The sequence below is a fragment of the Leishmania major genome, chromosome 17, assembly GCF_000002725.2.
Source record: "Leishmania major strain Friedlin complete genome, chromosome 17".
Classification (NCBI taxonomy): Eukaryota; Euglenozoa; class Kinetoplastea; order Trypanosomatida; family Trypanosomatidae; genus Leishmania; species Leishmania major.
In genome coordinates this window covers 572,211-599,799 of record NC_007258.2, presented here as the reverse complement: position 1 = coordinate 599,799, position 27,589 = coordinate 572,211, and the positions used below count along the sequence as shown (strand labels likewise).

The following is a 27,589-nucleotide window of genomic DNA, read 5'->3' as shown; positions in this document are numbered from 1 at the left end:
CCGCAATCTTATACGTTAGCCGTGGTGTGGTAGGTGGCGTAGTTGCCGCCGATGTGGTCACAGCACACGCAGTTCAGCTCCAGCTTCCCGCCACGCATGCTGCTGAAGCGGTAAAACCACTCGCTCACGCGCTTGAGGAGTCCGACGCGCTCCGCCGACGCCGCCTCCTCTCGCCCAGCGCCGCCGACGGTGCTGGTGTGCGTGTAGGTGATGCCTTCCGGTTCGTAGTCACCGCGGGGCGAGTGCATACCAAGCCGTGTGCCGTACGACAGCTTCCGAAATTTTTGCATGTTCGTGAAGCGCCGCTCGCGCCACCGCTTGACAGGCCAGTCCAGTGCGAGGATCAGCACCGGGAACAGCAGTGACACGATGAAGTGCGGGACAGAAGGGAAGAAAGCGTGGTGGAGGGCGGCCTTCGGTGTGTCGAGAACCACGATGATGATGCTCAGCAGCGTCACGAGGACGCTCGCGGCGACCCAGCGGAAGGAGCGGAAAAGGTAGGTAGAGCGGCGCCCGTGCTCCAGCTTCAGCGAGAAGGTGAGGGAGATGGGGTGATGACGACTAATGTGCGTCCAGCAGTGCACCATGAGCCAGTAGTTGAAGGTGAGCGCGACGTAGCCCTGACCCGACGACATGCACGTGGCCTCCTCCATTGTGATTAGCTTCAGCACTCGGACCTTGCACAGCTTTGTGGAGGCAGTGATGCCGAGAGCGAGGAGCACCACAACCGAGATGGCGTAGCGCAGGCACCACACCACCGCGCTGTGCCGGAAGATTGCACGGCGGACGAAGTGATTGTGGCGCGACGGCATCACTCGCATCGCATCCATGCCGGCGTACGCCGTGTAAGTGCAGCACAGCGCCAAAATCGGGATGAGCACATAGAGCTCAAACACCGTCACAGAGGGCGTCAGCAGCAGTGGCACCCCGACGATCAGCGAGCCCGTGTTCACCATGACCAAGAAGAAGTTGGCGTGCATGACGAACTCAGCGCCGTTGCTGATGCCGCTGAGCCGCAGGCGTGCCTGACGGATCATCATGGCGACAATCGGCAAGATGGACGTCGTTGGCGGCGCCCGCAGGGAGCAGCTGCAACCGATCAGCTCCGCCACGTTGCGGTAGAGCGGGATATCGCGGTTGAGGCTGTTCGCCGCCGCAAAGTCGGACGGCTCCACGACGCGAGTGTGCTTCAGCGCGCCCTCCTTATCCGCGTTGGTGCCGCGCCTGGTTGGGAGCACGCCGATCGACAAGTCCGCCTGCACAAAGCTGCGCACGTTGCTGTGGTTAAACACCGAGCCGACTGCGACGACGACCTCGTGGTTGTCCTGCAGCACCGACAGCATCGCCCGCTTCGACACTCCGAGGGCGTGCGAAAACAGGCTCACCTGAAGCGGAATCGGGTCGACGTGCAGGATGTGCTTGCGGATCGACTTGATGCCGAATGGCAGCTGCGCGCGAATGCTGTGCGGATCCAGCGCGACGGCGTCCTCCTTCAGCGAAATGCAGCAGTTCCAGTCCGTGTCCAAGCCGACCCGGCTACCGAAGCTCTTCGTCTGGCGCTCCGTGCCGGCGCAGAAGTACATGCAGCGCACACCCGACTCATCCAGCAAACTCATGGTGCTCTGCACGTTGGGGCGCACCGAGTCCTGCAAACCGACCAGCCCAAGGAACGTGTGGGAGGTGGTCGCCATGAGCCAGATGAAGGTATTCACAGTGATGCAGTCATCCCCCTCGATGTCGCCCACGACGTCCGTCGGGGCGGCGCCAAAAGAGCGGTTGCGCGGCGGCTGCACGTTCGCCGGCCGCGTGCTGCGCACCGGCGGTGCGGACCGGCAGCGACGCCGGGGCGTGCCGCACGGCTGGTGCTGCCGATCTCCGTCGCGGCCGCTGATGTCGCGCTCGGCAACTGCGATGTCCCTATCCCCGCCCCCCTCGTCGTCGTCGTCGTGGGAGCTCATGGCGCTGCCATCGCTGACACCCACCGCACCCACTTCCTTCTCCACGTCCACCTTTCTGTCGCCTGCGCGCACAGTCGTCTCGGTGCGCTCGCGCTGCATGGCCACCGACGGTATGGGGGCTCCGCCGTCGGTATCGGCACCACCGCCGTTGTATCGCATGACGCGGCATTTGCTGGTCCCGCTCTCCCCGCGCGGTTCCTGCCTTGAATCGGCGGGCCGCGGTGCGACTTGCGGCTGCAGCGCAGCGACTCCACTACGAGCCGCTTTCGCCGCCGCGCGCTGCTGGCGGCGATGTCGCCGCTCCATCTGTGCCTTCTTCGCTGTAGTGCTGTTCACCTCGACGCCGTTGCGAAAGAAAAACTCGTTGTAGTGATGCGCGTGGCGCGGTAGCGTTGCGACATAGCGGCGGTACCGCTCCGGCAAGATGCGGTGCGACAGCGCCACCGTCTCTAGCGTCGCCCCCTCCTCCCATTGGTGCTTACCCATGTAAAGCACCTCTGCCTTACCATGGGCGTCAAACTCCTCTATCGTCGTTCCCGTCCAGTGTGTTGTCGAGTGGTGGCACACGAGATACGGCGTACCGATGGTGAAGAGGTGCAGCGCGCCATCGCTGCCCTCGACGAGGTACGAGCACGCCTGTTCCGGGTAGGCGTCACAGTACCCGCTCCCGGTGGACGTGCTGATCACGAAGATGCGCGCAAGGATCAGGAAGTTGTGGGTCACTCTATCGTGGAAGCCACACGCCCGCGGGATCCAGTGCATTGCACGCGCCCACAGCAGTGAGCGGTCGCAGAAGCGGAACGGCTCCGTCCACGTCGCGAGCTGCGTCGGCTCTCGTGCCAGGGCGTGCACAAGGATGGCGAGGCAGAGAGGTTTAAGGTGGCTGTTGTGCTTGTGGCGAGCCTTCTCGTCGGCGAACTCGACCGCCAGGTCCTGCCTTGTCGACTGCATCAGCCGCAGCTCCAGGAACCGGCGCTCCTGATACTTCTTGCGCTTGATCAGCTTGTGCATGTCGCGGCGGCGCTCACGAGCGTCGCGCTCGCTGCGCTGCGAGAAGCAGCCCTTCACAATCGTCGTACCATCGTCATCGTCACCGCTTTCCCCGCTGGAAGAACTCTGCTGCTGCTGCTGCTGCTGCGGGTCGGACTTTAGCAGGAACACCTGCTTAGGGACGAGCACCATATCCGTCACAATCCCCGTCTGATCCAGCATCGACACCACCGTTGCCATGCCAAACACGTCGACAAGAGAAGTGGAGAAGACAAGTGGGTTACGGCCCCCGTTCGGCGGCGGCATGCGGCACACCACCCGCGCCATCGTCACCAGCGTAGACCAGAAGGAGAAGCGTGGCAGCCGATCCTCCAGCGCGTAGGAGCGGCGTGACACCATGTAGTGGAAAAGCTTGTCGAGGTAGACGTTGGCGTAGAAGATGAGTACGCGGTTGAGCACAATGGCGTTGAGAGGCAGCAGACCCAGCGCCGCAACGGCAGGGTCCAGGAAGACGCCCTCGCCGAGGGGTAGCCGTACAAACCTGCAGAACATGACGCCGGTGCCGACGGTTAGCACCATCACCGCTGCCCAGACGAGCAGAAAGACGCGGTGGACAAAGTACTCCATGTGGTGCGACACGGTAATGGTGTTGCCGCCGCCCAGCACCGTGCGCGACTCGCGCTCGTGGTCGCTGCTGTCCGTTGTATCCTCGTCCTCCACAAAGGGCTTGTTGGATAGGAGCAGGTTCGGCAGCCGCGGTGGTCGGGCGCGATCCGTCAGCGGCTTCAGCACCATCGCATCACACTCGAGGGTGATGCGCATAACGTCGACGAGCTTGCAGATGCTCGTCGGCTCCAGGTAAGAGCGCACCTTCAGCGTCACCTCGTCTAGCCGCTTGGACATCTTCACCATTAAGCTCTTGTGGATGTGCTTCAGTCTGCCTGTGCGCTCGTCGACGACGGCCACCATGCGGAACGCGCTCGCCGGCAGCTGCGAGAATGACTCGATAAACACGCGCCGCCGCTCCTCGGCGGTCTGACTGCGACGCAGCGGCATCTCCTGCACCCGGCGCCACCATCGCACCAGCACTTCCCTGGCCACAGAAGCGGTGCGGTACTTCATCTCCGTCACGCGAGCCCAAAAGTGGTATGCCTGCAGCAGCACGCAGAGGCCGTAGAGGACGAAGAGCAATACCGTGCACAGGATCGTCTGCGTCATCGGATAGAGGATGCAGGAGATGATGAGCATGATGCACGTCACGGCGATGGCGCAGTTTTGGTCTAGAGCGACGCTGCGCAGAATAACACGCGGAATTTGCATGGTGTGCATCCAAGACTGCTCGCAGCGCTCCAGCAGCCGCTGCAGCTCCGCACAGACGGCCGCCTCGTATGTGCTGCTGGGGGTGTCGACATTGGCCTGTGCCACGGTTGTCGAGGCCAGCGGCGAGACTGCAGAGCTGCCGCCGCCGAAGAAACTACACTGTGAACTGTCGACGGAGGACAAAATGGACAAGTACGAGGCCCTCGCAACGGCGCCGCCGCTGTGGTTGGCAACAGCGGCAGCCCCCAAGACAGCGGTGTCACCCTTAAAGAGCGGCGGAGCCAGTATCGGTGTTGCTGGTGCTGAGGCTCCCCTCTCACCATTACTGTCAAGGGTCTCCACGATCAAGTGCTGAGCCTTCATGGCTCACCGTTTGGTTCGACTGCGTGGTGTCCTGTAAGGGTCAGCAGGCGTGTGTGTAGATGTGAAGATGTCCCTCTCTCTGTACGTGCATGCCTATGTGCAGGTGCATGTGCGTGTGCACGTGCGCATGTGTGGGAGAGTGCGCGTACCTAGAGAGGAGGCGCCGCACACACGCACACACAGACGGGCACACGCCAAGCAGGCTCTGCGCGAGAGAGCCGCAGCCGCCCGGCCAACACGAAACCAACGAATAGGCGCCGCGTCAAGTCCTCTGCCGCTGCTGCCGCTGCCGCTGCCGCTGCTGCTGCTGCCGCTGCTGCTGCTGCTGTGCACCTTCTCCTGCCAGCAAGAGTGCGGCAGGGAAGACGAGGAGAGGGAGAAAGTCGGGGAGAGGGGGGAGATGGCTGAGAATGTGAGGCGCGAGTCGGAAAGACCAAGCGGTGAGGGCTTTGGCACCCATGCATGAACGCACGTGTACGGATGGGGAGGACAAGCGGGTAGAGACAAGCCCATTACCAAGTACGTGAGTGTGCTGAAAATGGTTGCGAGGCAGCACAGGTTGTGTGTGTGTGTGTGTGTGTGTGTGTGTGTGTGTGCGTGTGCGTGTGCGTGCAAGCTGCTGCGAGTAAAGGACAACAGGCGAGAGAGAAGGGCAGAGAGCAGAATGAGCAGGGAACGTCAGCGGCAGCAACGACTGCGGAGTTGCGTCAGCGTAAGCGTAGATGTAGCGCTCTATGCAGCGCCTGTTGCTCAGGGTGCAGTGGTGTCTGCTTCACAACCACGCGCTCGTGCGAGCGAGTGTAGATGCGTGTGCGGCTGACCAGACTCATGTGGATCAGCTCAGGCAGGTACGCGCACACACAGCCAAGCCAAGCCCAGCGGCCGCGCAGGACACACTCCGTGGCCTATCGCGCAGCACGTCAGCCACAAGCATGATGGAATCCCTCGCTGCTGCTGTCCATGTCCGTCGAGTTGTGCATTCTCTTTTGTTCCGTGCCTTTTCGGCTGCGTAAGACATAGCACATATGGAGCGCGTAGACCCTCACATTCATCCCGCTGGCATGGTGCGCGCGTCATGCCTCCCACGCACACACGCGCGCGATGGATGGAGCGATGGTCGTTGTGCGTCTCACGTAAATAATACAAGCACCAGAGACGTAAGCAATGAGAAGCGGGAGGAAAACAGCGGGGGGAGGAGCGCCGACCATGAGCAGGAGACGAGAAAGAGGGAGAAGTGGGGGAGGGGGGAGAGGTAACACGTCAGCATGTTCCTGTGAGGAGGCAGTGGCATCGAACAACGTTCACGAGGTGTGTGTTCCCCTCATCCGCCAAAGCGTTTTCGTGTCCGCCCCCCTCACCTGCATGTTCCGCCATGGTTGCCACGGTGACTACCTTGCGCCTCTGCTCCCCTCTGCCACTCGGTGTGCGGCGGGTCCCGAAAGCCCACATGACGACGCACACAGCTACACAGATCACGCGCACGCGTGATCTGGTGTAGCGGCGTAGGGATGGCTCCCGCACACAATGCTCTAACGGCTCATTTTCGACACGGCCTTCGTGCCCTCGGCCATGGCGTGCTTCGCGAGCTCCACCGGCAGCACAATGCGCACCGCCGTCTGCACCTCGCGCGCACCCAACGTGGACTTCTTGTTCGCGCGAACAATCAACGCGGCCTCGGTGCAGATGCGCTCCATCACGTCGTTCACGTACGAGTTCACGATCTTCATTGTGTGGTGCGACATCGACATCTGGGCGTTGATCGCCTTCAGCGAGCGGCCCACGTACGTGTTCCACGAGCGCTTCGGCTTGCGGTGTGACTTGTGCGAGTGGGGAGGCTTGCTGGAAGGGCGGCGGTGGGTGGCCATGGCGGAACGGGCCTGTGTGTGTGTGTGTGTGGAGGAAGTGGGACAGCGCGAAGGCGCGAGCGGCTTTATGGCCGACGCCGGTCCAAGAGGCACAAAGCAGAAGCAAGACGCCAGAGAGAGGAAAAATGTGGCGAGCGGCGGCCGACGCGGAAAGAGACCCGGGGGGAGGGGGGTGGGGGCGTCGAACAAGTCTGTAGCAGAGGGACGAGCACCCTCCCCCCACCCACTCAACTCGACAGCCAAAGAGAAACAGCAAGCTGCCGCGAGTGATGTGCACCAGCTGGGGCGCTGCACGGGCTTCCTTCCTGTCGCCTCTGCGTTCACTTACCCACTTGTGCGGGAGTACACGTCCGTGACCCCCCCCGCCGGGCGTGGAGGTTGTCGGTTGACACCAACCTCGTCTCTGCGTGCCCTCGTGCACTGTACAACCGGGAGGGGGGTGAGGAGCGACAAGAATCGAAGGACAGAAAAGCAGAAGACAGGAGGATGAGCTGAGCTGAGGTCGCAGCTACGCTTAGCGATGGCGATGGTGCAGAGGACGCAGAAGGCGCGCCGACCCAGAGTGCAGACACAGAGAAGCACGAACACAGATGGCCACATCCACAGCTTCCCGCACCTCCGTTGTGTTCACGTTTCGCGCAGCACGGAATAGCGAGAAAGACAGCCCGGACCCACACAAGGCAGGCGCGTCAGTAGACCGTCACAGGTCCTCCTCAAGACGCGCGCGCACGGCGGCAGCGCTCAGAGAGATGGCTCGTGAGGTGCATGCCCTCGCAGTGAGCAAAAGAAGGTTGCGCGGAAAAGTGGTTGAGCAGTGTGTGCCAACGGGTTTCCGCGCCTGCTGGCGCTACCGGCCGAGGGGGCTCTCAGCGGCGCCGCCACAAAGTGCTAGGCCACTGCACGTAGAGAGGCAGCGCTCGACATGCCCACCTCTCGGCTCATATCCAGCTCCTCAGTGTTCTCCGTTGGAAACGCCGGCGAGAGCGTCAAGCCGGATGACGGGGTCGTGGCAGACACGGCAACCCCGCCTTGGAGGCTTCGCGTGGCGGGCGCGCGACCCTATCACAGACCACATCAACGCCTCAGGTGTGAGAAAGGCAGAGGAGTTGGACTAGCGCGGTTGCTGCTGCCGATGTTTGAGGCAGGGTACTCCAGTTGCACCTACCGCCGCCGGTGCAGCACGCGCGGCGAGTATGTTCACTCCACCCACAGCTTCAAGTGAGAGAGAAAAAGAGTTGAGGGCGAGGATGCGGGGGGCGTGCAGGAGCAGCCCGGCGACACCCGCACCGCTGCACGTCGCCGGGCGACATCTGAGGAGACGATTTGTCGAGAAGACACGGAAGGAGAAAGACGCTCCACGGCGAGCGGCCAGCCCCGCTGGTGAACACGGCCACAGTGGTCTAGTGGCCGGACATCACCCTCTCCAGCTCCAGCGGCTCTGCAATGACGCTGAACGACACCGCGATGTTCACTGATGGCATGAGCGGATTTGGCAAAGTCAAGGCGTCAGTGCGGGGGCCGTTCGGCGCTCGCAGCGTACCGCTATTGAGTGGACGCACAGGCCCTTCGATGTCTTCCTGCAAAGTTGGTGGCAGGGAGTGTTGCGTGAGAGAGCACACCTCCGCCCTCGATGAAGGGCTGGCGCAGCGGGCAACGGAGCAGCGCTACTTCATCAAGGGAAGGATGCAGAGAGAAGAGACGCGCTTCAGTGGGGCATCGACGTCGTCGTTGTTGTGTGTGTGGGGGGGGGGGGGAGGGGTAAGCGGGGCCTCACGCCCCGTGATGTGCGAAGCGACGCGGACAACGTGCCAGAGGCGCACCGCCGAGCGACGACCAAGTGGCCGCCTACCCGAGAGAGCAGCAGCAGCTAAAGAGTGTAGGTGTAAGTGTGTGGGGGGGTGCACTCGTATCTATGGGTTAAGGTAGAGCAGTGCAGCCACGCCTGTGGTCTACACCCCTCTCCGTGTGCGCAGCATGGAAGCGTGTGATTAAAAGAGCGTCTGCATCAGAGGTATTTTAACTGCGGATGGGTAGGCGAGTGCTCCGCCGTGCACAGGCGACGCCTCGCGCTGTATGCACGTCTGTGGTGATGCTGTGATGTACAACGCCATCGCTGGATTCGAAAACAGCATGAAGTGGCGAAAAACACGAAGAGGGGCGAGCGAGAGAGCGAGTGGATGAGGAGAGGTGAAGCTGATGGCGCAGCTGACGGTTGGTGCAGCAAGGGAGTGGAAGTGAGGAGGGGGTGCGTGGAAGCGCGAGACCTGAGAGGCAGAGGGACAGAGTACGGACATCGATAAAATGTGCACGAGAACGCAGACACCCAACGTGCCACAAGCGCCCCTCGACCCCGCTCCTTCGCGCATGCCTGCCTCATCCTTGGCTTGCTTGTGTTGCTGCTGTCCCCTGCCTTCCTGCGGACGTGCTGGCCTCCCTAAATTCTGGACCACAAACACCCTCGCTCACCACGGGTGCGCACGCTCAGTGACGCGTCAGAGATGCATCTACATGAGCAGAGCGCCGCCCCCCTCCCCAAGGCAACCCGCCACTACGGTAAGGAGAGGAAAGAAGCACACAAGAGCGACTCCCAGGAGCCGCACAGCACCCCCACCATCCCAGCAAGGACGCAAGTAAGACTATCAAGCAACAACACGTGCGCGCAACACGCGTGCGAAAAGTAGAGAGAGAGAGAAAGACAGAGAGGCAGAGGCGGAGGCGGAAGGAGAGCATCAGCCTGAAAAGAGCAAGCGGCAACTACGGCACGCGCAGCAACGCCTAAGCGAGCCATATCAACAACAACGCACACGCGCAGGCAGGCATGCGCATACAGCCACCGTAGGCATGCTGATCGGCGAGCCCAGTCCGACCCCGCGAGTGTCGAGGTTGGTGGTGCTGAACCCGACCCTCGTGGGCCTGTGCATGCTAGACCTCCGTGTCTCCTACTCCGTTGGTGCTGCCTCTGGCAACTGCTGATGCTCTGCCTACGGTCGAGCATAGGGTCCTTCTTGGTAGCGATTCTGCTCGGAGTGGGATTCCCGCTGCTGCTGTGCATAGTCCAAGGTTCGTTCTTGCCACTGCTGCTCCTGAGGAGCGGCCTGTTCAGCTTGCGTGCCGTGAACCGGCCCCGCCACCGCGGGCTCCACAGGCGCCTCCAGATGCCGCCAATGCTCATGACGGTTATGATGCACCTCCTCTTGCGCGGGTGGCGCCTTGTGATACGCATAGGGTGGACCGACTATGGGTGAGGCAGCCTTGGGATGGATGTTCGGATGCTCCCCGTGATGTTGCGGATGCTGCTGCGTCTGCACGGGCTTAGCCGCAGGCACATCATAGTGCGTCACCGGCTCCGCATGATTCGGCGGTGGCGCAGCAGGTACCGTGTAATCGGCCCTACCCGCTTGCATCGCATGCGCCTGCGGAGCGGGGCAACCGGAGGCTGCCGTGGCCTGCATCCGACCGGCTGCAGCGTCACCGGCGCCCCACATGCGACTCGTCACAACGGCTACAGAAAGCATGATTAGAGCCGCCGCGAACACGCCAAGCCAGAGGCCGCGCATCGTAGCGGCAGCCTTCGCCCACTCCTTCACCGCATCGGAAGCAGCAAGAAAATGGGACGTAGCGCCGCCGCCGGCCGCGCCGGCTGCCTTCTTCCTCTGCGCTACAGTGCTCCCGTCCCTGTTGAGGACGCGCGTGGCGGTGCTGCTGCTAGTGTGTGCCGATGTCGGCGCTGTCGCCGAGTTGGGGGGCGGCGCCGCCTTGGGCACGGCTGGCGGGATGACAGGGATATACGTGGGTGGGAAGAAAGTGACGAGGCCGCCCACGGGCGTGTCTCTCTTTGTGAAATATGCAATCAGGTCCTGCTCATGATCCACCTTGTCCCCGCGCTCCGTCAGCAGGTTCCACAAGTCCTTCGGCGAGAGCGACGGGTCCACCGTCGTGGGGTTGTAGAGCTTCAGCGAGAAGCGGAAGCGGTCTTGCGTTCCCTCGGGCAAATTCTTCATTCCCAGCGTGTTCATGTCGCGGAGCGTCACGAAGCTGCGCGTTGCAGACTCCGGTGCCACAATGGCGACATGCGGCTTCGCCACGTACCGCTCGGGGTTTTGGCTGCGCATCTTGAACACGCACGGCTGCTTCGACACGTTGTAGATGGAGATGGCATTCTGGATACAACGCCCAAAGTGCGGCGGGGGGAAGACGAGGCAGCTTGGCTCAATCTTGATCTGCGGGTGCGCCTTGGAGGCGCCGTACCGCCGCTGCGGAAACAGCGCGTCGTGTTTGCTCGCAGAAGAGGCCAGCACAAGCCCCTCGGTGAGGCTCTCGTTCCGCAACGAGTAACGCGACTCCATACGCGACAGCGCACCAGCTTTCACGCGGAGGAAAGGCAGAGGTGGAACGGAAAGAGGGATGCTAAGAGAACGTGCGCCACATCGATGCAGGATCCAATGCCGGCGTTTGCGCGCGTTGTGACGCGCGTGTTCGAAAAGATGCACAGCTGCGTTGCACACACACACACACACACACAGAGAGAGAGAGAGCACGAGAAAGGGGTTGGGGGAGTGATAGCACGCTGACACAAGACCCGTACACAAGACGAGAGCAGTGCAACTGCGGCGCCAGACGCGACAATGACGCTTGGATGCGGGTGGTTGTGCCTCTACGCAAAGCCGAGAATCGTAAAAAGAAGCACAAGCAACTTCGCCCCTACCGCTGGTGCACACACACACACACATGTGATGGTGAAACGGCTCAGCTATTCTGCCGCTGCTGCAGGCGGGGCGAGGGATAGGCAGAAGTCGCACTAGTGAGCGTGGCGAGCACCGGGAGTAGGTAAACACGAAGAGACGGAGGCGGCAACGCAGAGAGAGAGAGAGAGAGACAGGAGGGGTCGTGGTCGGTGGAGAAGACGGCTGCGCCGTGTTTTAGCACATGAAAGAAGGGGTAAAGGATTCTGCTGATGGGAGGACGGAGGTGGTGGAGAGTGGCACAACACAGGCTGCGGTCGGAACCAATCGTCTCGTGAGAAGCTTGCGCGCGTGTGACGGAGAAGGTACTGACAATGGTGCGCAGGATGCCGCGTGCGGCGAGGAATGAGCAGAGCCGGGAAAGGCAGAGTCCTCATATGTCAGGCAGAGCGGCAAGAGGGGCAGCGGAGGAGGAAGGCAGGAGACGCGCAGGCCCAAGATGACGGTGGAAGTGAGTAGAGGCGGCGTCTCCCCAAACGGTGCGCTGCGACTTTTTCTGCGGTCCACATCTCCGTCATTGGCGGTGGTGAGGCACATACGTGGCTGTGGGCATGCCTACGTGTCTGCACGCGTGCAGTCGCTATACCAACAGCAGACGGAGGCAGGGGGGATAGAGCAAGGAGGCGATACAGTAAGCACATCACGGACAGTTCTCATGGTACATCGCAACACGCAAAACACAACAGTCATACCGCAGAAACACTTCGAAAGCGAGATGCCGCGCGAAGCGGCGAGGCCGGCACATCCAACGTCGACCTGCACCGCCCGCCGCACACAACACGCACACCGCACACCGTTCACGAGAAGTGCCGCAGGTGAGAGGCAAGGGCGACGTGTTCGGCATGCGGGTAGAGCAAGAAGAGCGGTGGGAGATCCGTAGGTGAAACCTCACAGCGATCCGGAAACCGAGCATCACACGAAAGAGGAGGTGTGGGCCGAAACCAATCCTAGGGTGAACGATGCTCGCCTCCCAGCTGTGACCGTTCCCTCTGCCATTCAACACGAGGTGAGACTCAACTCCGCACCCCACCGGCCCTGCCGCAGGCCACCCATCGCGTCGTGCGACGCAGCCCTGGACACACGCCTTCCAGCAATGCGCCGGCTCAGGCACCGGAGAGCACGACCCCCTGCCGCAAGCTCCACCCACCCACCACCCGCCCCGCACGTCACCTCGCACCAGCCCCCGTCACGCCGCGCGCCACACGGTGCGTCCCTCGGGGCGGCACGCGGGATCCCCCCACGCACCGGCGGGCCGCGCGAGGGCCGAGGGACAGAGGCGCCCCAGCCACGCTCGCCACGCGGCCCATCACATGGGCCGCGCAGGCGTCGCCGCGGTCGCCGGTCGCGACCGGCACAGCGCCCCGACCTCCCTCCCACACGTCGTCGGCGCTGGGCCATGTCCGCGCCGCAGGCGGTTCGGCATTTGGCAGGCATAGAGGAGGGGGAGGGGGGGCTGCTCGGCCGCCGTCCACACGGAGAGCTGGGTGCGGGACCCTCAGATGCCACGCTGAGGTGTACTCGCATTCTCAGAGGCATGTGAACGCACACCAGTCCGCAAGGATCGTCACGTCTGTCTTCTCTGCGCCTTCACGCACGCAGAGCCCCCGCTCCAGTCCTCCTCCCTCTGGCTGTTTGCAGACCCACTGCACCGCTCCTTCGCCCCACACAGATAATGGCGCGACGCAAGACACGTGCGCCCTCACACGTCAACACGCTACAGCGCTGGGCAACCGCCCCCCCCCTCCCTCTTGTCAGCCATCGACTGCCTCTCGCCTCGGGCCTCTGTCTTACGGGAGGTCGACAGCTGCACCCGTTCCCGTGTCGCCTGACGCCACTACCGGACCAGAGGCGGTCAAGCGAGAGGGGAGCAGCGGGGCACCATCTCGAGCGTAGGAGCTGCCCCCATAGTAGGAGTGGACGCTGGCGTTGGTGGCATTGCCGCTTCGAAACACCACTGTCGTCGTCGACCCCTTGATCGTTGCCGACTCGTTGTCAGCGCTGTATGTAATCTGCGGGCGAGAGCGGGTCGACGTGCCCGAGTGCACGCTCTGCTGCGCCACAGAGCGGGTCGCCGACCCGCGGCGCGCTGTGGAGTCATTCGATAGGAAAATGGACTGCGCTCTGCCGTACGCGGGACTGCCGGGCGATGGAACACGCGCATCTCCGCCAGCGCTGGCACCGACACTCAGGCGCATCGGGTGGCTGCCGATGGCTATGCTGCCGGAGTTGCGGCGAGCCGGCGACGCTGCCGAATTGCGGCGAGAAGATGCGCGCTGGCTGTCCTCGCGGGTCGCAGTCCTGGCGGAACGCAACGAGGAGGAGGACGTGCGCCGCTGCACGGACGGGCGCCGAGGAGAGCTTGCCGGTCCCGAGCGGTCGGAAGGGTGTGCTTTCTCCAAGCCGCTCGCCGTCCTACCAACGGCGTCGTCACCGTCAGCGTGGCCAACCGAGCCGAACGCGCCACGGCTGCATCGCCGCCTGGCCGAGCTGTGCGTGCCGGCGGCTGATCGAGTCCCTGCAGAGAGGTCGCTGCTGCCCGGCTGGGAAGATGTCGAGTAAGGGCGACGTCGCACACTAGAGGTGCGCGGGGTTTGTTGGCGAAGGTTCCTCGTGGCGCTTAGCGGGCGGTCCACCCTAGCATTGGGTTGAGACTCCCGCAGCGAGAAAGCGGACGGCTGCGGCCCTGCGTGAGTGGGCGCCCCCTCCCCCCACGCGCCGGCGCTGCCGCCGTTGTCGCTGCGGCCAACGTGCAAGTTGCGCACGCTCACTGATCGGATGGCGCTCACCTTTGGACCTGCCAGGGTTGTGTCCGGCGCCTGCGCCTGCCAGTACAGCCGCGAAGGCGACGCATGGGCTCCGACGCTGCTTACCTTTTCGCTGCCCTTCTGCCTCGTGCGGCTCGGCCGGCGCTGCTGCTGATGTTTTGGCGCCGTCGGCGAGTTGTGCCGCACCATCGCGGCCGGCTGCAGAGCCTGAGGAGGGCTTGTGGACATCCCCTCCATGTAACTCATCCCAGAGTACAGCAGCAGCTGGTCCGCGAGCTTGTGCTCCAGCAGGCGAATGCGCTCGTCCTTTGTGTCCAGCTCACGCTGCTTCGTCTCCATGTTACGCGACAGCTCACCGAGACGCGCCTCGAGGGCTTCGATGCGCCTCTCCGCCGCCACCGCATTCGAGTTCGCGTGCGCTGTCGAAGACAAGAACGCTGCCCCCGCACCGTCCTCACCGCCGCCGGGTGCGACCGAGTGGGGCGGCGCGGATGCGCCGTGGGCAGCAGTCGCGGCAACCGCCACCTCGCGTGACAAGCGTGCATTCTCCTCCCGAAGACGCTTTACTTCGCGGTTCAGTGTAGTGATGTGGTGCTCCGCCTCAATGTTGTTGCGTTTCTCGGCCGCCAGCTCGACCTGCAGTGCAACTAGCGAAGCCTCCACGCGAGTGATGCTGCCACACCGGTCCTGTCGCGCCCCCGCCCGGTGCGCTGTCGAGGGCAATGTGGAGTCGATATACTTACGAGACTGGGTGGAGCTGGATCGCCCCAGCGAGAACCGCCGCGACGCACTTGTGGTGCGGTCTGCATGCCCGTAAAGATCGGCTATGCTACTGACGGAACAACTGGTGCGACACACACGGTCGGTGGCTGACTGGCGGCGAGGTGCAGAAGCAGCGGCGGCCGTAGTGAAGGAGCTATTTTGGCTGAACGGCGCACCGTCGTGACCACACTTGAAGACGGCATCCGGGGAAAGACGCGGGTGCGCGTGGTGGTGATGAGCATCGTGCTCTCCGTCGAGGTGGCGCTGGTTGGCGTAGTAACGACTGCTGCTTCCGCCGCGGCTGCTGCTGCTGGCAGCGTCCCTGTGCCCCTGCCTCAAATGCGGGTGCTGGTCCTGCTGCTGGGTATCGTTGTGCGGCGCAGTGAGAGGAGCCTGTGGCGGTGGTGAGAAGTGTTGAGGCTGGCCTACGGCTGTCGAGATTCGAGCCGCGTCATCACGGTGTAGGTGCTTCCCCCACTCTGAGGCGCTCAGCGCCTCGCCGTAATCGCTGTCCGGTGCGCCGCTGGGTGGGCCGGTGAGCGGTGAGGTAGAGGGCGACGACGGTGCTGCATCCCCACCAGCAATACCAGCAGCAGCAGAGCGGTGCTCCGGCCTGTCAAGCACATGCGCGAGATCTTCGGGCGGGTTCGACCCTTTGGCAGCCGCTGCAGCGGCTGCCCGTCCCGCATCGCCGGGGCCTGCGGCGCTGCAGCAACTGCCCCCGCTGTCGTACCCACCGCGGTCGTGGGCCTCCTGGCGCATGCTCTCGAGAAATGTGCGTCGAGACATGCGTGCTTGATGCAACGAGGTGTGTTCGGTAATGTGTTTGTGGGGAAGTCGGTGTCACTGTGTGCTTGTGCCCCGTGCGAGCGACCTCGGCGGTGCACTATGGAGAGTCACGTCTCCTCACGCCTCCTCCCCTGGTTGTCGGGCTCGCTGCGCCGCTACTCACCGTCTCTTCCACCGCACACCACGCCCTTTCTGCTTTGGCCCGTCGGTTCGCCTGTGGAAAAGAAGTATCGAGGCAAGCGTGTGCGAGAGCCTGTGGCGCGGACGGAGGAGTGCACACGTGCGCAGATGAGAGAGAGGCGGTGCTGGGGTAGAGCAGCGGTGCCTACCAGCGTCGGAATGCGTATGGGTGTTCTGCGTTGACGAAGATGGTGCGGTGCGGGGCTGCCACACCTCGGCGAAGCACGTCACGCGCATGCGAAGATAAAGAGGGAGAGGGAGGGAGAGAGGAGGCGCAGAACAGAATACTAACGGGAGCGCAAGAAGCGCTCAAAGGCACAGATATCTGCGAGGTGCGCATCGGCGCAGGTGAGCAAGGAGGGCCTGCCGTCGTCGCTCGCCACGGAGAGGTACCTGGTCATCCCCTCGCCTCTCCTCGCCCCGCGACAAGCGCGCAGAGGGAGAAATGCGAAGAAGCGAACCCCGAAGGATGCGCAGAGACGCACTGAGGAGCTTCGAAGCGCGCATGTGATGGGGGAGTGCAGGGAGGAGGCCATGTGCCTCACAAATCTGTTCGTGAGCCTTCGCCCTTTTGGTTGCCGGCTCAACACGTCCACCGAGTGCAGCGCATCGACAAGAATAGCGCCACGACAGAGACGAGCGCACCAACGCAGAGAGTGAAAAGGTGTGATGTGCTCGGAGGGAGGAGGGGTGAGGTCCCTCAGCGCGTCCGTCGCGTGCGATGTGCACACGCACACACACACACACGCACACATAGACATAGACATCCACCACCCCGACACTCGTCATCGCTGGCAGGACCCCTCTCCACGTCCGCGCTCGCTTGGTCTGTGCACAGCGTGCTGTTGCGCCTATCTGGGGTTTTGCGTCCCTTGGGGGGGAGGGGGGGGTTGATGCACTCATTCGCCCATGAATTGATGGCGCTGCCGCTGGTGCGCAGCGACACAGACACCTCTACGTTCGGAGAGGAAGAAGATGAGGATGGGGGAGGGGAGGGGAGGGGCTCAGAGATGAGAAGCAACGAAGGACGCCGCTGCTGGAAAGGACACGAGAGAAGAGGACATGGACGGATGGAGATGGAGAAGGCTAAGCACGCAAGCACACAAAGAAAGAGAGAGGGGATGGGGAGACACAGAGACAGCCGAGTGTGGGCGGGCGGATCTCCCTCTCCCTCGTCCCTCCCCTTCTCCTCCCGCCACCAACGCCATCTCTGTTCTATACGCGCTGAGAGGGCGCAGCGGCGAAACCGACCATTGCGGCAGACGTCCCAGCAATAGCAGCGGCAGCAGCGGCAGCAGCAGCAGCGGCAGCAGAGAAGGAAAAAGCGAGGGAGGGGCAACACTGGAGAGCGCGTGAGGGAAGGGTGGTAAGTGGCCCTGCGCACTCACTCAACACACACGCACGCGCATACAAAACCATGGCAGCAGATGCGCTGCAAGCCGGCATGTGCAAGAAAGAAAGCAGCGAGATCAGACATGCGTTCGAATATGACTCTACCGCACGTGGCGTGCAGCGGCGGCATCATCATCAGCTATGGGTGGACACACAGCGGGAAGACCAACAGCAAGAAGGCAACAGAGAGAGAGAGAGAGCATCACCACCACCACCACGTGGATTTGAAGAGAAGGACAACACGCCCAACAATCCTTGAAAACAAAAACAAAACAGACAGAGCTGAGCAAGAGGGGGCAGGGAGGGGGAAAACCCCCCAACGTATCGAGAGGGGTGATAGAGTGTGTGTGGGGGGGGGAGGGCCGGCGCATGAATGGCGAGGACTGCTCGCCGGCGTACACACACACTCGCACAAGCACGTACACAAACATCAATGAAAGACGAGACAGAGACATACACAAGAAAATTTGGTAATGGGAGGTGCGTGTGGGAAGTACAGGGGGAGGGGGACAGGCTTGAAGTTGTGGGCGCTGATGAGGGTGGGAGGGGGCACAGTGGGGAGCGGAGAAGTTGAAAAAGAGGCGGACGACCACAAGCAAAGACCTCCCAACGTAGTATAGAGCTGATGTGGACAACACCGAAAGAAATGCACCAACAACACATGAGAGAAGCCGATAGACGCTCATCTCAAAACACATGACACACGGCAGCAAGCGCATGTGCAACGTAAAACGAAGTAGAGAGGGAAGGTGTGTGTGTATGCGTGTGTGTGTGTGTGTGTGCGTGTGTGTGCGTGTGTAATGTGTGACGCCGCGGCTATCAAGCGAGTCGGCATATTCGTCTCTGTCGATCTGACTTCTGGGAGGGTGGTGCGTGCGATCGTGCCGCTTACACCGAGGCTCTACCGGCAGGAGTAGAGTGCGTAAAATTCAAGAGCAGAGATACGCGTGTATGCCTGAGCTTGCGTACTGCTGAAAGAGTAGCCCCACCGGCCCCCCCCGCTTCCTATCTCGGCGGGTGGAGATATGAAAGGGGGTCGGATGGGTGTGGGGACTTACTATGATGGCGCGGACAGCCAAAAGAAGAAGCGAGAAAATGGGGGGGGGGGAGCCGTGCGGTCACTGCGGCCCACCCGCAGCGAAAACACAAACGAAAGGAAACACTCCCAGGTAAAGTAACGTTATCGATTGCACGGGATAGAAAGAAAGGTCCCACATCATCCCCCTCGATCGCGTTGCACCGCCGCACCACGAGGAATGCGTGCGAGCGTCAATGAGTGGAGTGCACAAAGGAAGGAAATAATACGGTGTCCGTGGGGACTCGTGCCCGCACTCGCTTGCTAGCAAAGGAGTAGCAGAGGAGGAGATAAGGATGAGGAGACGGAGAGGGCGCGCGCGAGTTCATCGTCGGCATACACTCTCCAAGGCACGCCTTCACCAGAGATGGCATGTACACACGTATACATATACACACAAGGTATATTTACACGTGTAGATGCATCAACAGGGAGAGGCACATACTTCGCACTCCACATCCCACACCTCACACCCTCAAAACGCAACACGTCCTTGCAACAAGGGCGAGGAGATGTCGCCCCCTCCCCCACCCTCAGCGACAAGCGAAGAAGACAGCAGAAGAGTAACGGAGAGGCGGGGCGGGGAGGGGAGACGATGCACTCAGGCAGGGCGGACACATCGCGACAAGGGCGTTGGTGCGGCAGGAAGAAACCAAAAAAATGAAAATGGGGGGGGAGGGAAGCACCGCAAAGGAAAAGAATGTGCGCTTGGCACGACAATGTCGCCCGCAAGCACGCACAACACACAACACGCACCGTGTTCAGCACGCACACGACTCGTCAACAACTCCAGCAGCAACCAGAACTGCAACGAGCAACATACGCCAGTAGCAGCAGCAGCAGCAGGAAACGAAATAGGAAAGGTGAGCGAAATAAACGGGCACAGCGTCGAACGCAGTCGACCGCCGTGGACGCAAAACAAAGCAAAAGAAAGAGAAGGGAAGAGGAGGTAGTTAGTGGGAGGGGGGCGGCGACGCACGCGCACACGCAGGTGGAGCACGAGCTGCGTGCGCGCATGTGCGTGTGTGGTTGAGCAGGGGTAAGCGGGTTTATAGCGTTTCCGTGCACTGCGTCCCAACACAGACAGACACACATGCACACACGCACGCCAGCCCTTCTATGTGTCACCATCTTCACAGCTGGATACATCGTTCAAGCAGGCAAAACAAAAAATGGGAAGGACACAAGAGACGGCACGACAGGAAAGAAGTCGGCGCAGCAGGTGAAGGCGACCACACCACACACACGCCGAATGATGGCGAGGGCGGCACGTGTGTAACAGTGCGTCCCCTGCCCCCTCTTCTTTTTTGTCCTCCCGCCGCTGCCACCGTCAGCACCACCATCACATGCAGTACAGTGGGCTTTGTGTAGAGAAGACACATGAAGAGCGCGCGCGCGGAGAGAGAGGCCCTCCTGTGTCTCTTTCCTCACAGGAGGAACACCAGCAGACCTTGCGCGGCTGACGCAACGGCCTCGGCGGTCATGACAGCGTAGAGTCGCATACCCTCCTTGGTGGCCTGAGCTGGCAGTGGGCTGCTGGCACCACTGCTGTTGGTGCTGTTGCTGTTGCTGGCATGGAGATGGATAGTCGCTGCCGCCGCTGCTCTATCCCTCCACGACATGCACGGATGCGCGGCTGAGTCACTGGTGATGCGGACATCACCGTTGAAGAAGCACGCTGACGACACGCTGCGGCACCGCATTGCCCCTACAGGGGAGGCGGCGGCAGCGCCAGAGGCGGCGGAAGAGACTCCAGTACTGGTATCCGTAGGTGCGTCACTGGTCGCTGTGGCGCTCTCGCCGTTGCCTGACGTGCGCTTCGGTTTAAGACGACGACGCGCGCGATGGCCGTAGCGGATCTTGCGCGCCGACGAGTGATCGCCTAGCACGAGACGCAGCTGCGGGTACCAGTGGTTCTTCAAGTCCTGCCAAATATAGTCGCATAGCTGGTGCAGCCCCTTGAGCGCGCGCTGCGAGCTGCCGGCGCACACGATGCAGGCCTGCGACCAAAGCAACGACGACTCCAGTGTGAAGATGGAGGACGAGGCAGCTGAAGTAGCGGGCGCCGCCGCTGAAGGAAAGGTGGTCTTGGCCATAGCCGAGGGCAGCAGCGATGTGGCAAGAGATGACGAAGAGATGAAGGACACGCGCCGCGAGAGCCACGCCGCCGCTCTCCTCTCATCGCGCTGCCCGCTCTGCGCGGAGGCGCTCCCGGCTAGACCAGCATCCGGGGTGTTCGCCGCATCGCTTTCCTCCTTATCCTCCTCGCAGGTGCAAGGATGCGGCCGGTGGTCGCACAGCGACGCCAACGGCTTCATCAACCACGTGAGCAGCTCCGCTGGCTGCTCGCACGCGCACCTCGGCCCCGCGCTAGCCCCGGGATCGGGGCAAGGCGATGGTGGCATGGATGAAGATCCATCAAACTCCAGCTGGCCTTCCAACGCCATCGCCGCAGCAGCCGCCTGCGCCTCCCTGGCTGCCACCTCTTCGCCGAGCCGTCGAAGACTGTCTTCTGACAGCACAGGTGCGCCGTGAGAAGGCGACGGAAGTGTCGACGTGAGCGAGGTCACCGCGGCCTGATCGCTGAGCGGGGTAGTATCCGCCAAGATCGGCGTCCACACACCCGCCCGCCGGGACTCGCCCATGCACGGCTCACCGTCGCTCGCCAGAGACGTTGTAGCGACACTGACGACGCGAGGGATGAGTATAGCGTTCGTCGCGGCACCCATTGGCATCGCGGAGCTTGACGCACAGGTGCCATGGCTCGCCTGCTCCGTGGCCAACTCGTAGGAGGAGTGCGACACGCCAATGCTTTGTGGCGCCAGCGGCAGCGAGCTCGGAAGGGAATCGACCCTCCACGTCCCCGCCATCCCCGAGCTCGCGTGCAAGGAGTTGATGTTGTCATCGTGTTGCTCGTGAGCGCCGGCCTGGCCAGTAGAGGTGGCCTCAGTGACAGCGATACCGAGACAGCAAGCGTCTTTGGGGGTGGTAGTCGTCATCGCGCCCAGCACCGGGCACAGGCCGGTGTGGGCCACTGGTAGGTGAGCCTGAGAAGTAGTGGAGAGGAGGGACCACACTGTTGACACGCTTCGGGTGAGGGAGTGATGCGCCTCTGCTAGCTTGCCAACTCCAGAGCGGTGGTGGCCACACCCCTTTGGTGCGGGAGCGCCGCTTGGCGCGTGCTCCGACGAGGTGTCGCCTGAGGTGTGGCGGCTCTCTGTGTCGAACAACTGCAGAAGGACGACGGGCGGCTCCCCAGGGACGGCCTTCGGCTCCTCGGTCGCCGCCGACGCTTGCAGAGCGTGGCTCCCGCCATCTCCATGATCCACGGCGACCTCCACGCAGGTGGGCCGGCGGCCAGCTTGGATTGGCGACGACCCCGAAAAGGCTACAGGGCCCCCGTCCGCTTCGACGTCCAGAAGTTCCCAGCTGCTGATGTTGCGTGGAAGCGCTGCCGCGCCAGACCCAACGCCTGCAGATATGTCATGCATCGGAACCGTCATCTCGCGCTCCGGTGGGCTGTTCAGCGGCGCCATCAACTCCTCCGCCGCCGTCGCCGCGGCACCACACATGCCCGACATCCACTGTAATGCGTGCTGTAGATGCGGGTGTGCGTGCGCGTGCCTGCTGAGAAGCCGCGGTGCCGGCCAAGTACAAGGGGCGAAGCAGGGAGTGCTCGCGCCGCGCGTGCGGGCCTGCACGTGTGCAGCGCTAGCTTCACTTCGCGGCTGCGTATGATGATGAGTGCACCACCAGTGGCGAACGGCACGCGCAAAGTGGAGAGAGAAAGAGAGAGGGGGCGGGGGATGTGCAGCAGCGGATGCACGGGTGACAAGAAGGAAGGTTTCGGCCACCGCGACGAGGCACGCGAGCAGGAAAAAGTCAGTGTGGTGGGATCGGTGAGATCCGAGGTGAAGAAGATGAGAGCACGGCTCGTGTATGCGTGTGTGCAGCGGCCCACGAAGCGAGAGGGGAGGGATGAGGTGGCGCGCACGCTTCGCGTGTGGAGTGGGGTCGGGGGAGGGAGGGGTGCTTTGGGGCGGCCAAATTTCAACGGCGGTGGGCTACGCACGCGTGTGTAACCGGAAGAGCTGCGAGAGGCAACTTAACGCACAACCGAAGCCCGAGAACAGAGAGGGTCAAGGAGGAGGAGGAGAAGCGGTCGGAAAGCAGAGCGAACGGAAAGCATGCTCCTAGGCGTGCACACACGCACACATGCACGCGGTATGTGTATCATACCCGCCCTCGCTCACGTGTGTGAGTGAGGTCAACGTGAAAGAAGAAGAGGGGCGAAGGAGGTAAGAGAAGGCGCCTGTTGTGTTGATGGGGAAGGGGTGGGGGCTCCATCCCCCGCCCCGCCTAACCGGTTATAGGGCGATGTCACCAAACGCCTCGCGACATCGCCCGGCTGGCGCGAGGGGGGGGGGAGCGGAGGTCTGCGTTCCGCTTTCACGGGGTCGCTGTTTGTCGTTTTTTTTTTGTTCGATGACCTCCACGGGCAGTGCAGCGTCCACCCCCTCCTCCCTTGTCTTATCCATCACGTCGCACCCGGTGGCGAGCAAGATGCAGGCTGGCCGGGGAGGGGGGAGGGGGCCACTTTGAATGCACAGACGAGGCCGCAGAGCCGGCTCGCAGCCTCCCCAACTTGAAGGAGAGAAGGCTGGCACGCAGGACATGCACGCACGGACGCCGCGGCCGAGAGCCGCCAGAAAGAACTAGCGGAGACTCTACGCACACGCACACACACACACACACGAAGGCGAAACGCTCACTGGTGCAGCCGAGGAGAGGGAAGAAGCGGACAGCCATCGCCGTGACCGGAGCGCGGGGCAGACGTGCTGCAGAAGAGATGGAAGCACATACGCACGCGTAACTCCCACACCCGCCTCAGCAAAAACAACAAGAGGAAGCGCAACAGATCCGCCCTCTGCACACCACCTCACCGAAGCCAATGGTCTTTTCCGTGCAGTGCAGTGGTGGTGGTGGTAGGAGGGGAGGGGAGGAGGGGGGGAGGGGGGGGGGGCGTACCGTCCGACGAGAATGATGGCAGCAGGTGTAGCAGCTCGACCGGAGCGAAGCGAAGGGAAAGGAAAAGCCGCCAAGTCCATGAGAGCGGAGGAAGAGAAAGACCCCGGAGAGATGCATATCGCCGGTCGCACGTGCACCTGCAGGCAAGCGCACTCTATACGGCGCCGCGCCAGCATGCGGCCTCCCGCCAAAGCAGAGAAGAAGTGGTGCTGCGACAACGTGCGTCACAGGGCGACGGTGGAAAACCAACGCAAGGCTCACGGTAGCGGTGGTTATCGTTCACCGCTGATTGAGGTCGCTGTGGGTGTGCTCGAAAGTGTTCGTCGTGGCACTCACCTCAGCTCTGGCCGCGACGTGCTCGAAGCGTCCTGGTCCGCGCATGGGAGAATGCGCTTGAAGGGGAAGTGTGGTTGCACAACCGTTGAAAGTGTAACGCGCGCCGCATAAAGCGCCCGAGCACTGTTCTCCATGTGGGCACTCGACACCGATCAGACGCAGGCACGCACACGAACACACACACACACACATACAAAGTGAACGAGAGAGTCGTCGCACCATTGTCTGGGTGGCAGAAGAATGTGGGTACGCCCTCTGGAAGCGCCGCGATCGCCCCTCCTAGGAGGAAGGGGTGGTGCACCGCGACGGGGACAGGTATCCATGCCCCAGTCGTCGTGACGGCGGCCCGCCCCTACTGAGACTGCGGCGGCTGGTGTCACGCACACTCGACACGTCCATCGGCGACGACGTCACGTCACCGTCGCCGAGAGCGATACGAGCAAGGTGCCTGTCTGCGAGCCTGAGATGGACAGCAGTGGCGCTGCACCCAGCACCAGAGGCAGTCGCTGTCACCTTCGCCATTCCTCTCCGCGGTTGCCGATAGGCGCCGACTCCGTGCCCTGTGGTGCCTTCGCCACCGCCACTGGGGCGAGGCAGGACAGCGAACGCTGCTGCACCCGCCCGGTGCGGATGTGGAGACGTCGCAGAGGGGCTGGCGGGGTACGGCGACGAGGCGGTCCTGGCGGCCGTGCAGAACGGAGTTGCATCGACGGCAGCACCAGCCGCAGCAGGAGCAGCGGTATCCACAGTCATCCAAGAAGCCCTGAGCAACTCGGATGAAGCATCGCCTGCGGTGCGACTCGCGGTGGCAGTCGATCGCTGCCCTCGCCGTCGCGTCCCCACCGCAGGTGGCTGCCGCGCCGCCTCTGCACCCTTCCCCGCAATCGTGTCACAGCCACACCCGCTACCACCTTCGACCGTTGCCTCGGTGCTCGCCGTGCCGTTGCTGCGGCTGTCTGTGACGGACGAACCAGTGTCGTCGTCGTCGTCGCTCTCCAGCGCTGCCCGCACCTCGGCCTCAAGGGACGGTGACAGGAAGCTTCTCTCCATAGCGAACCCGCTCCGACTGTGCGAGGGCTGCCGTTGTGCTGCAGGCAGCGGATATGCAGTGCTTGTCGTTGGCGCTGCTGCCCTGTCGCAATGGGTAAGCGAAACACGCCTACCAGACCAGCAATGCGCACCCATGCCGAATTCCGCGGCATATCCGTTCACGCGAGGCGCCGATCGGTAAGCCTGTGGCGGCGGCGGCAACGCTGGCTCAGGCGGCAGTGGTGGCGACGAGTGCTCGGAGGAGTCGCCATGCTCCGATGCGGAAGTCTCACTGAAACACTCGAGGGCCGGCATCGCGATCGCCGCTGTCACGTACGGCCGGTGCGATTTGGCAGAGCCGCTTGTCCCTCGGCAACCTCTCTTTACCCGCTGGGCATCTGCTGACGCGGGTGGGAGCACGGCCGCGGTCCCCTGCGTCGCAAGCAGCGCCACCTCCACCGCCTTCGCAGCAGCCACCTGCGCCTCCAGTTGCTCCACTCGGCGCCGCAGCACGTCGCGCTCTGCCAGCGCCGCACTCCGCTCGGCTGCTTCCCTCTCCAGCCGTGCGAACTCCTCGCGCAACTGCTGCTTCGTCGACTCTCGCCACTGGCGTGCCTTCTCCGTTGCCCGGCGCAGCGCCGCTGTTTCGCGCTCATAGGCACCGATCTCCTCTCTGGCTGCCGCAAGCGACGGCGCTCGCAGTCGCGGTGGAGACAATGTGTCGGAGGCAGAGCCGCCGTCCCGCCGCCCTGCTGTGTGTATCGCCGTCTCATCGCGTGTAGCACATCTGGCGGCATCATTGAGATTTGCACCTGCGCCCCTCCTCGTCGCTGTCGCTGCGCCCCCCTCTCCCTGCTCTCCGGTGAGCACGTGCTCTGCCTGCAGACGCTCCACCTCCGCCTGCACGGCAGTCTCGGCCGCGGCCCAGGAAAGAGTGCGCTGAAGGTGCCTCTGCCCCTCCGCAGGGGCGGCAACGTGGGTGCTGGCGTTGGGCGAGTCGTCGCAGCGTTGAGCGTCACGAGTCAGTATTTGTGCCTGGTGGGCCTGCAGGTGGCCGAAGGCGACCGCGTCAGCATCTTTGAGGGATAAGACGGGTGCCGGTGGCTGCTGCTGCGGGAGAGGTGGCTGTGGCGACGGTGGCGGCGCAGTGGAGCCGACAGTAAGGGAGGGCATCGACAAGCACTCGTCGTGACTGAAATCTGCGGCAGCTCTCTCCACGGCGGCGGAGGCTACGGTGGTCTGAGAGCCAGGGAGCAGATCGCCGCCACGAACGCGGCTGGAGGCGGGCATCACCGTCGCAGCGCCGCCTCGTGAGGGTGAGGGCAGAGCAGCAAGAGGTGCGTGCAGAGCGCCGTGTGCCTCCACTGCGACACCCTCTGACGCGGGGTCTGGGGTCAGCAGATGGAGGGAGGACGCGATAGGTAGTGCTGCCTGTGCAGGTGCCTTGCCTGCAATGCTGCTGGCGGCCTCCATTGGCTGAGGCACAACCGACCAGACGGCGGTTGGCGGGCTGAGTTGCCCTGCCGTGTCTTCCACGACGTAGTCGCTCCCGATGCGAAGCACCAGCGAGGACGACAGCGCAGGCGCCGCAGCGGGCATGTGGCGGGAGTCTACGGAGTTCGGTGCGTGCTGCACAGCTTCTGCGTAGCGGCGTCCGAGAAACGGGATCCATGAGCGTTGCCGTCTGTCTAAGCCACTGCTACCATTGACCCCCACGGCTTCCCGTATCCACGCTACCGGAGGCAACACTCTCCCTGATGCCAACGCGGCCGCCTGCAGGGAGACACACATGGTCAGCTGCATCTCCTGCAGAGCCACCGCCACATCAGTGAGCAGCGCGGCTACCGTTGTGCTACAGGGTACAACATCCACGTCGATCTCGAGGCGCTCAACCGCAAGGGCCGTCGTTGGCAAGGAAGAGACTGTCGCCTGCGCAAGAGGGCGGGCCACGTCCACGACGACCACCATCGCCCTCACGTCAGGGTGCACCCTGGAGGACGGCATGTGTAGTGGGGTGATGCGGGTAGTGCTAGTGGGTCCCCGGGTGTGCCTGTGTCTCGTGCCCGTTGTCGAGAGGGCACTCCGCATCAAGGGGAGATGGTGGAAGAGGGCCGCGTCTACGATTCGTGAGTATGTGCATGTGCGTTCGCTAGCCCCCCCCACCCCTGCGCCAGAAAAGCAAGCCCGTCGAGAGGCGCAACAGGAGGCAAGGCCACGTCGCCGATCTATGGGTCTCTATGGAAGGTACGCCGGCGGTACCCCTCTAACAAGCACGATGAAGGCGTGCGCTGCAGATGCGCGTGCGCACGAAGAAGCGCCCCAAAGCCTGCACAGCCAAGGGCAGGTAAAGGATGGGTGGAGAGCGGTGGAGAGCGGTGGGGTGGGGTGGGGGGGGGGGGGGGGGGGCCGACGCGGAGTACCCGTGCGGGGGCAGAAGAAGCGCCGTCGGTGTACACAGCGGAAGAGCCGCTAGCGGCACCATTGCGTATGGGCAGCAGCGTGCGCTGGCATGCATCTCACTTACACCGGCGTCCGCGAGCGTGTGCGCACATCTGTGTAAGACGCATGCGCGCACCGTTTCTACAAGCTGCCACTCCAAGAGTCCGCGCTGGGCGCACGTGCGCAGTGCCATCCAGTGCCGCCGAAGGATGCAGTCAAGCAAGTTACATGCGCCATACGTAGATACATACCTGCCTCACATGCGCAGAAACGCATACGCATGCAAGCAACGAGTCCCTCCACCAGCGCGTGGCGTGAGGTGTCGGCGTTCCTTCCCGCATTGGAGAGGGAGGGCAGAGCTTGCTGCCGGAAAGGCGAGCACAACCCATCACTTCATCGTTCTCTGTGCCTCGGGCACGCGCGCGGATGGCGGTACGTGCGCAGGGCACGAGAGACAACCGGCAGATATTCCGCACACAAATTACAAGGCAGAGAAAGGGCGGCGGAATGCTTTCTGTGGAACGCTTGTGCGTACGTGTTCGCCGTCCCTCCGCCC

General features: G+C 63.0%; 6 protein-coding genes across 6 annotated transcripts; all 6 read right to left on the bottom strand.

Annotated features, from left to right (window-relative positions):
• Positions 1-8: 8 nt before the first annotated feature.
• On the bottom strand, positions 9-4,277 carry LMJF_17_1230 (conserved hypothetical protein; the record flags this gene model as incomplete). The annotated part of the gene is made up of 1 exon (XM_001682328.1): positions 9-4,277. The coding sequence occupies one exon, from the start codon at positions 4,275-4,277 to the stop codon at positions 9-11; it is 4,269 nt and encodes a 1,422-aa protein (XP_001682380.1).
• A 1,883-nt stretch (positions 4,278-6,160) lies between these two features.
• LMJF_17_1220 (histone H2B) lies at positions 6,161-6,496 on the bottom strand (the record flags this gene model as incomplete). Its single annotated transcript, XM_001682327.1, has 1 exon — positions 6,161-6,496. The coding sequence occupies one exon, from the start codon at positions 6,494-6,496 to the stop codon at positions 6,161-6,163; it is 336 nt and encodes a 111-aa protein (XP_001682379.1).
• A 2,981-nt stretch (positions 6,497-9,477) lies between these two features.
• On the bottom strand, positions 9,478-10,842 carry LMJF_17_1210 (hypothetical protein; the record flags this gene model as incomplete). Its single annotated transcript, XM_001682326.1, has 1 exon — positions 9,478-10,842. The coding sequence occupies one exon, from the start codon at positions 10,840-10,842 to the stop codon at positions 9,478-9,480; it is 1,365 nt and encodes a 454-aa protein (XP_001682378.1).
• Positions 10,843-13,025: 2,183 nt separating this feature from the next.
• On the bottom strand, positions 13,026-15,527 carry LMJF_17_1200 (conserved hypothetical protein; the record flags this gene model as incomplete). Its single annotated transcript, XM_001682325.1, has 1 exon — positions 13,026-15,527. One exon carries the CDS (start codon positions 15,525-15,527, stop codon positions 13,026-13,028), a length of 2,502 nt encoding a protein of 833 aa, XP_001682377.1.
• Positions 15,528-19,628: 4,101 nt separating this feature from the next.
• Positions 19,629-21,782, bottom strand: LMJF_17_1190 (hypothetical protein; the record flags this gene model as incomplete). Its single annotated transcript, XM_001682324.1, has 1 exon — positions 19,629-21,782. The coding sequence occupies one exon, from the start codon at positions 21,780-21,782 to the stop codon at positions 19,629-19,631; it is 2,154 nt and encodes a 717-aa protein (XP_001682376.1).
• Positions 21,783-23,844: 2,062 nt separating this feature from the next.
• On the bottom strand, positions 23,845-26,682 carry LMJF_17_1180 (hypothetical protein; the record flags this gene model as incomplete). Its single annotated transcript, XM_001682323.1, has 1 exon — positions 23,845-26,682. One exon carries the CDS (start codon positions 26,680-26,682, stop codon positions 23,845-23,847), a length of 2,838 nt encoding a protein of 945 aa, XP_001682375.1.
• Positions 26,683-27,589: the final 907 nt, after the last annotated feature.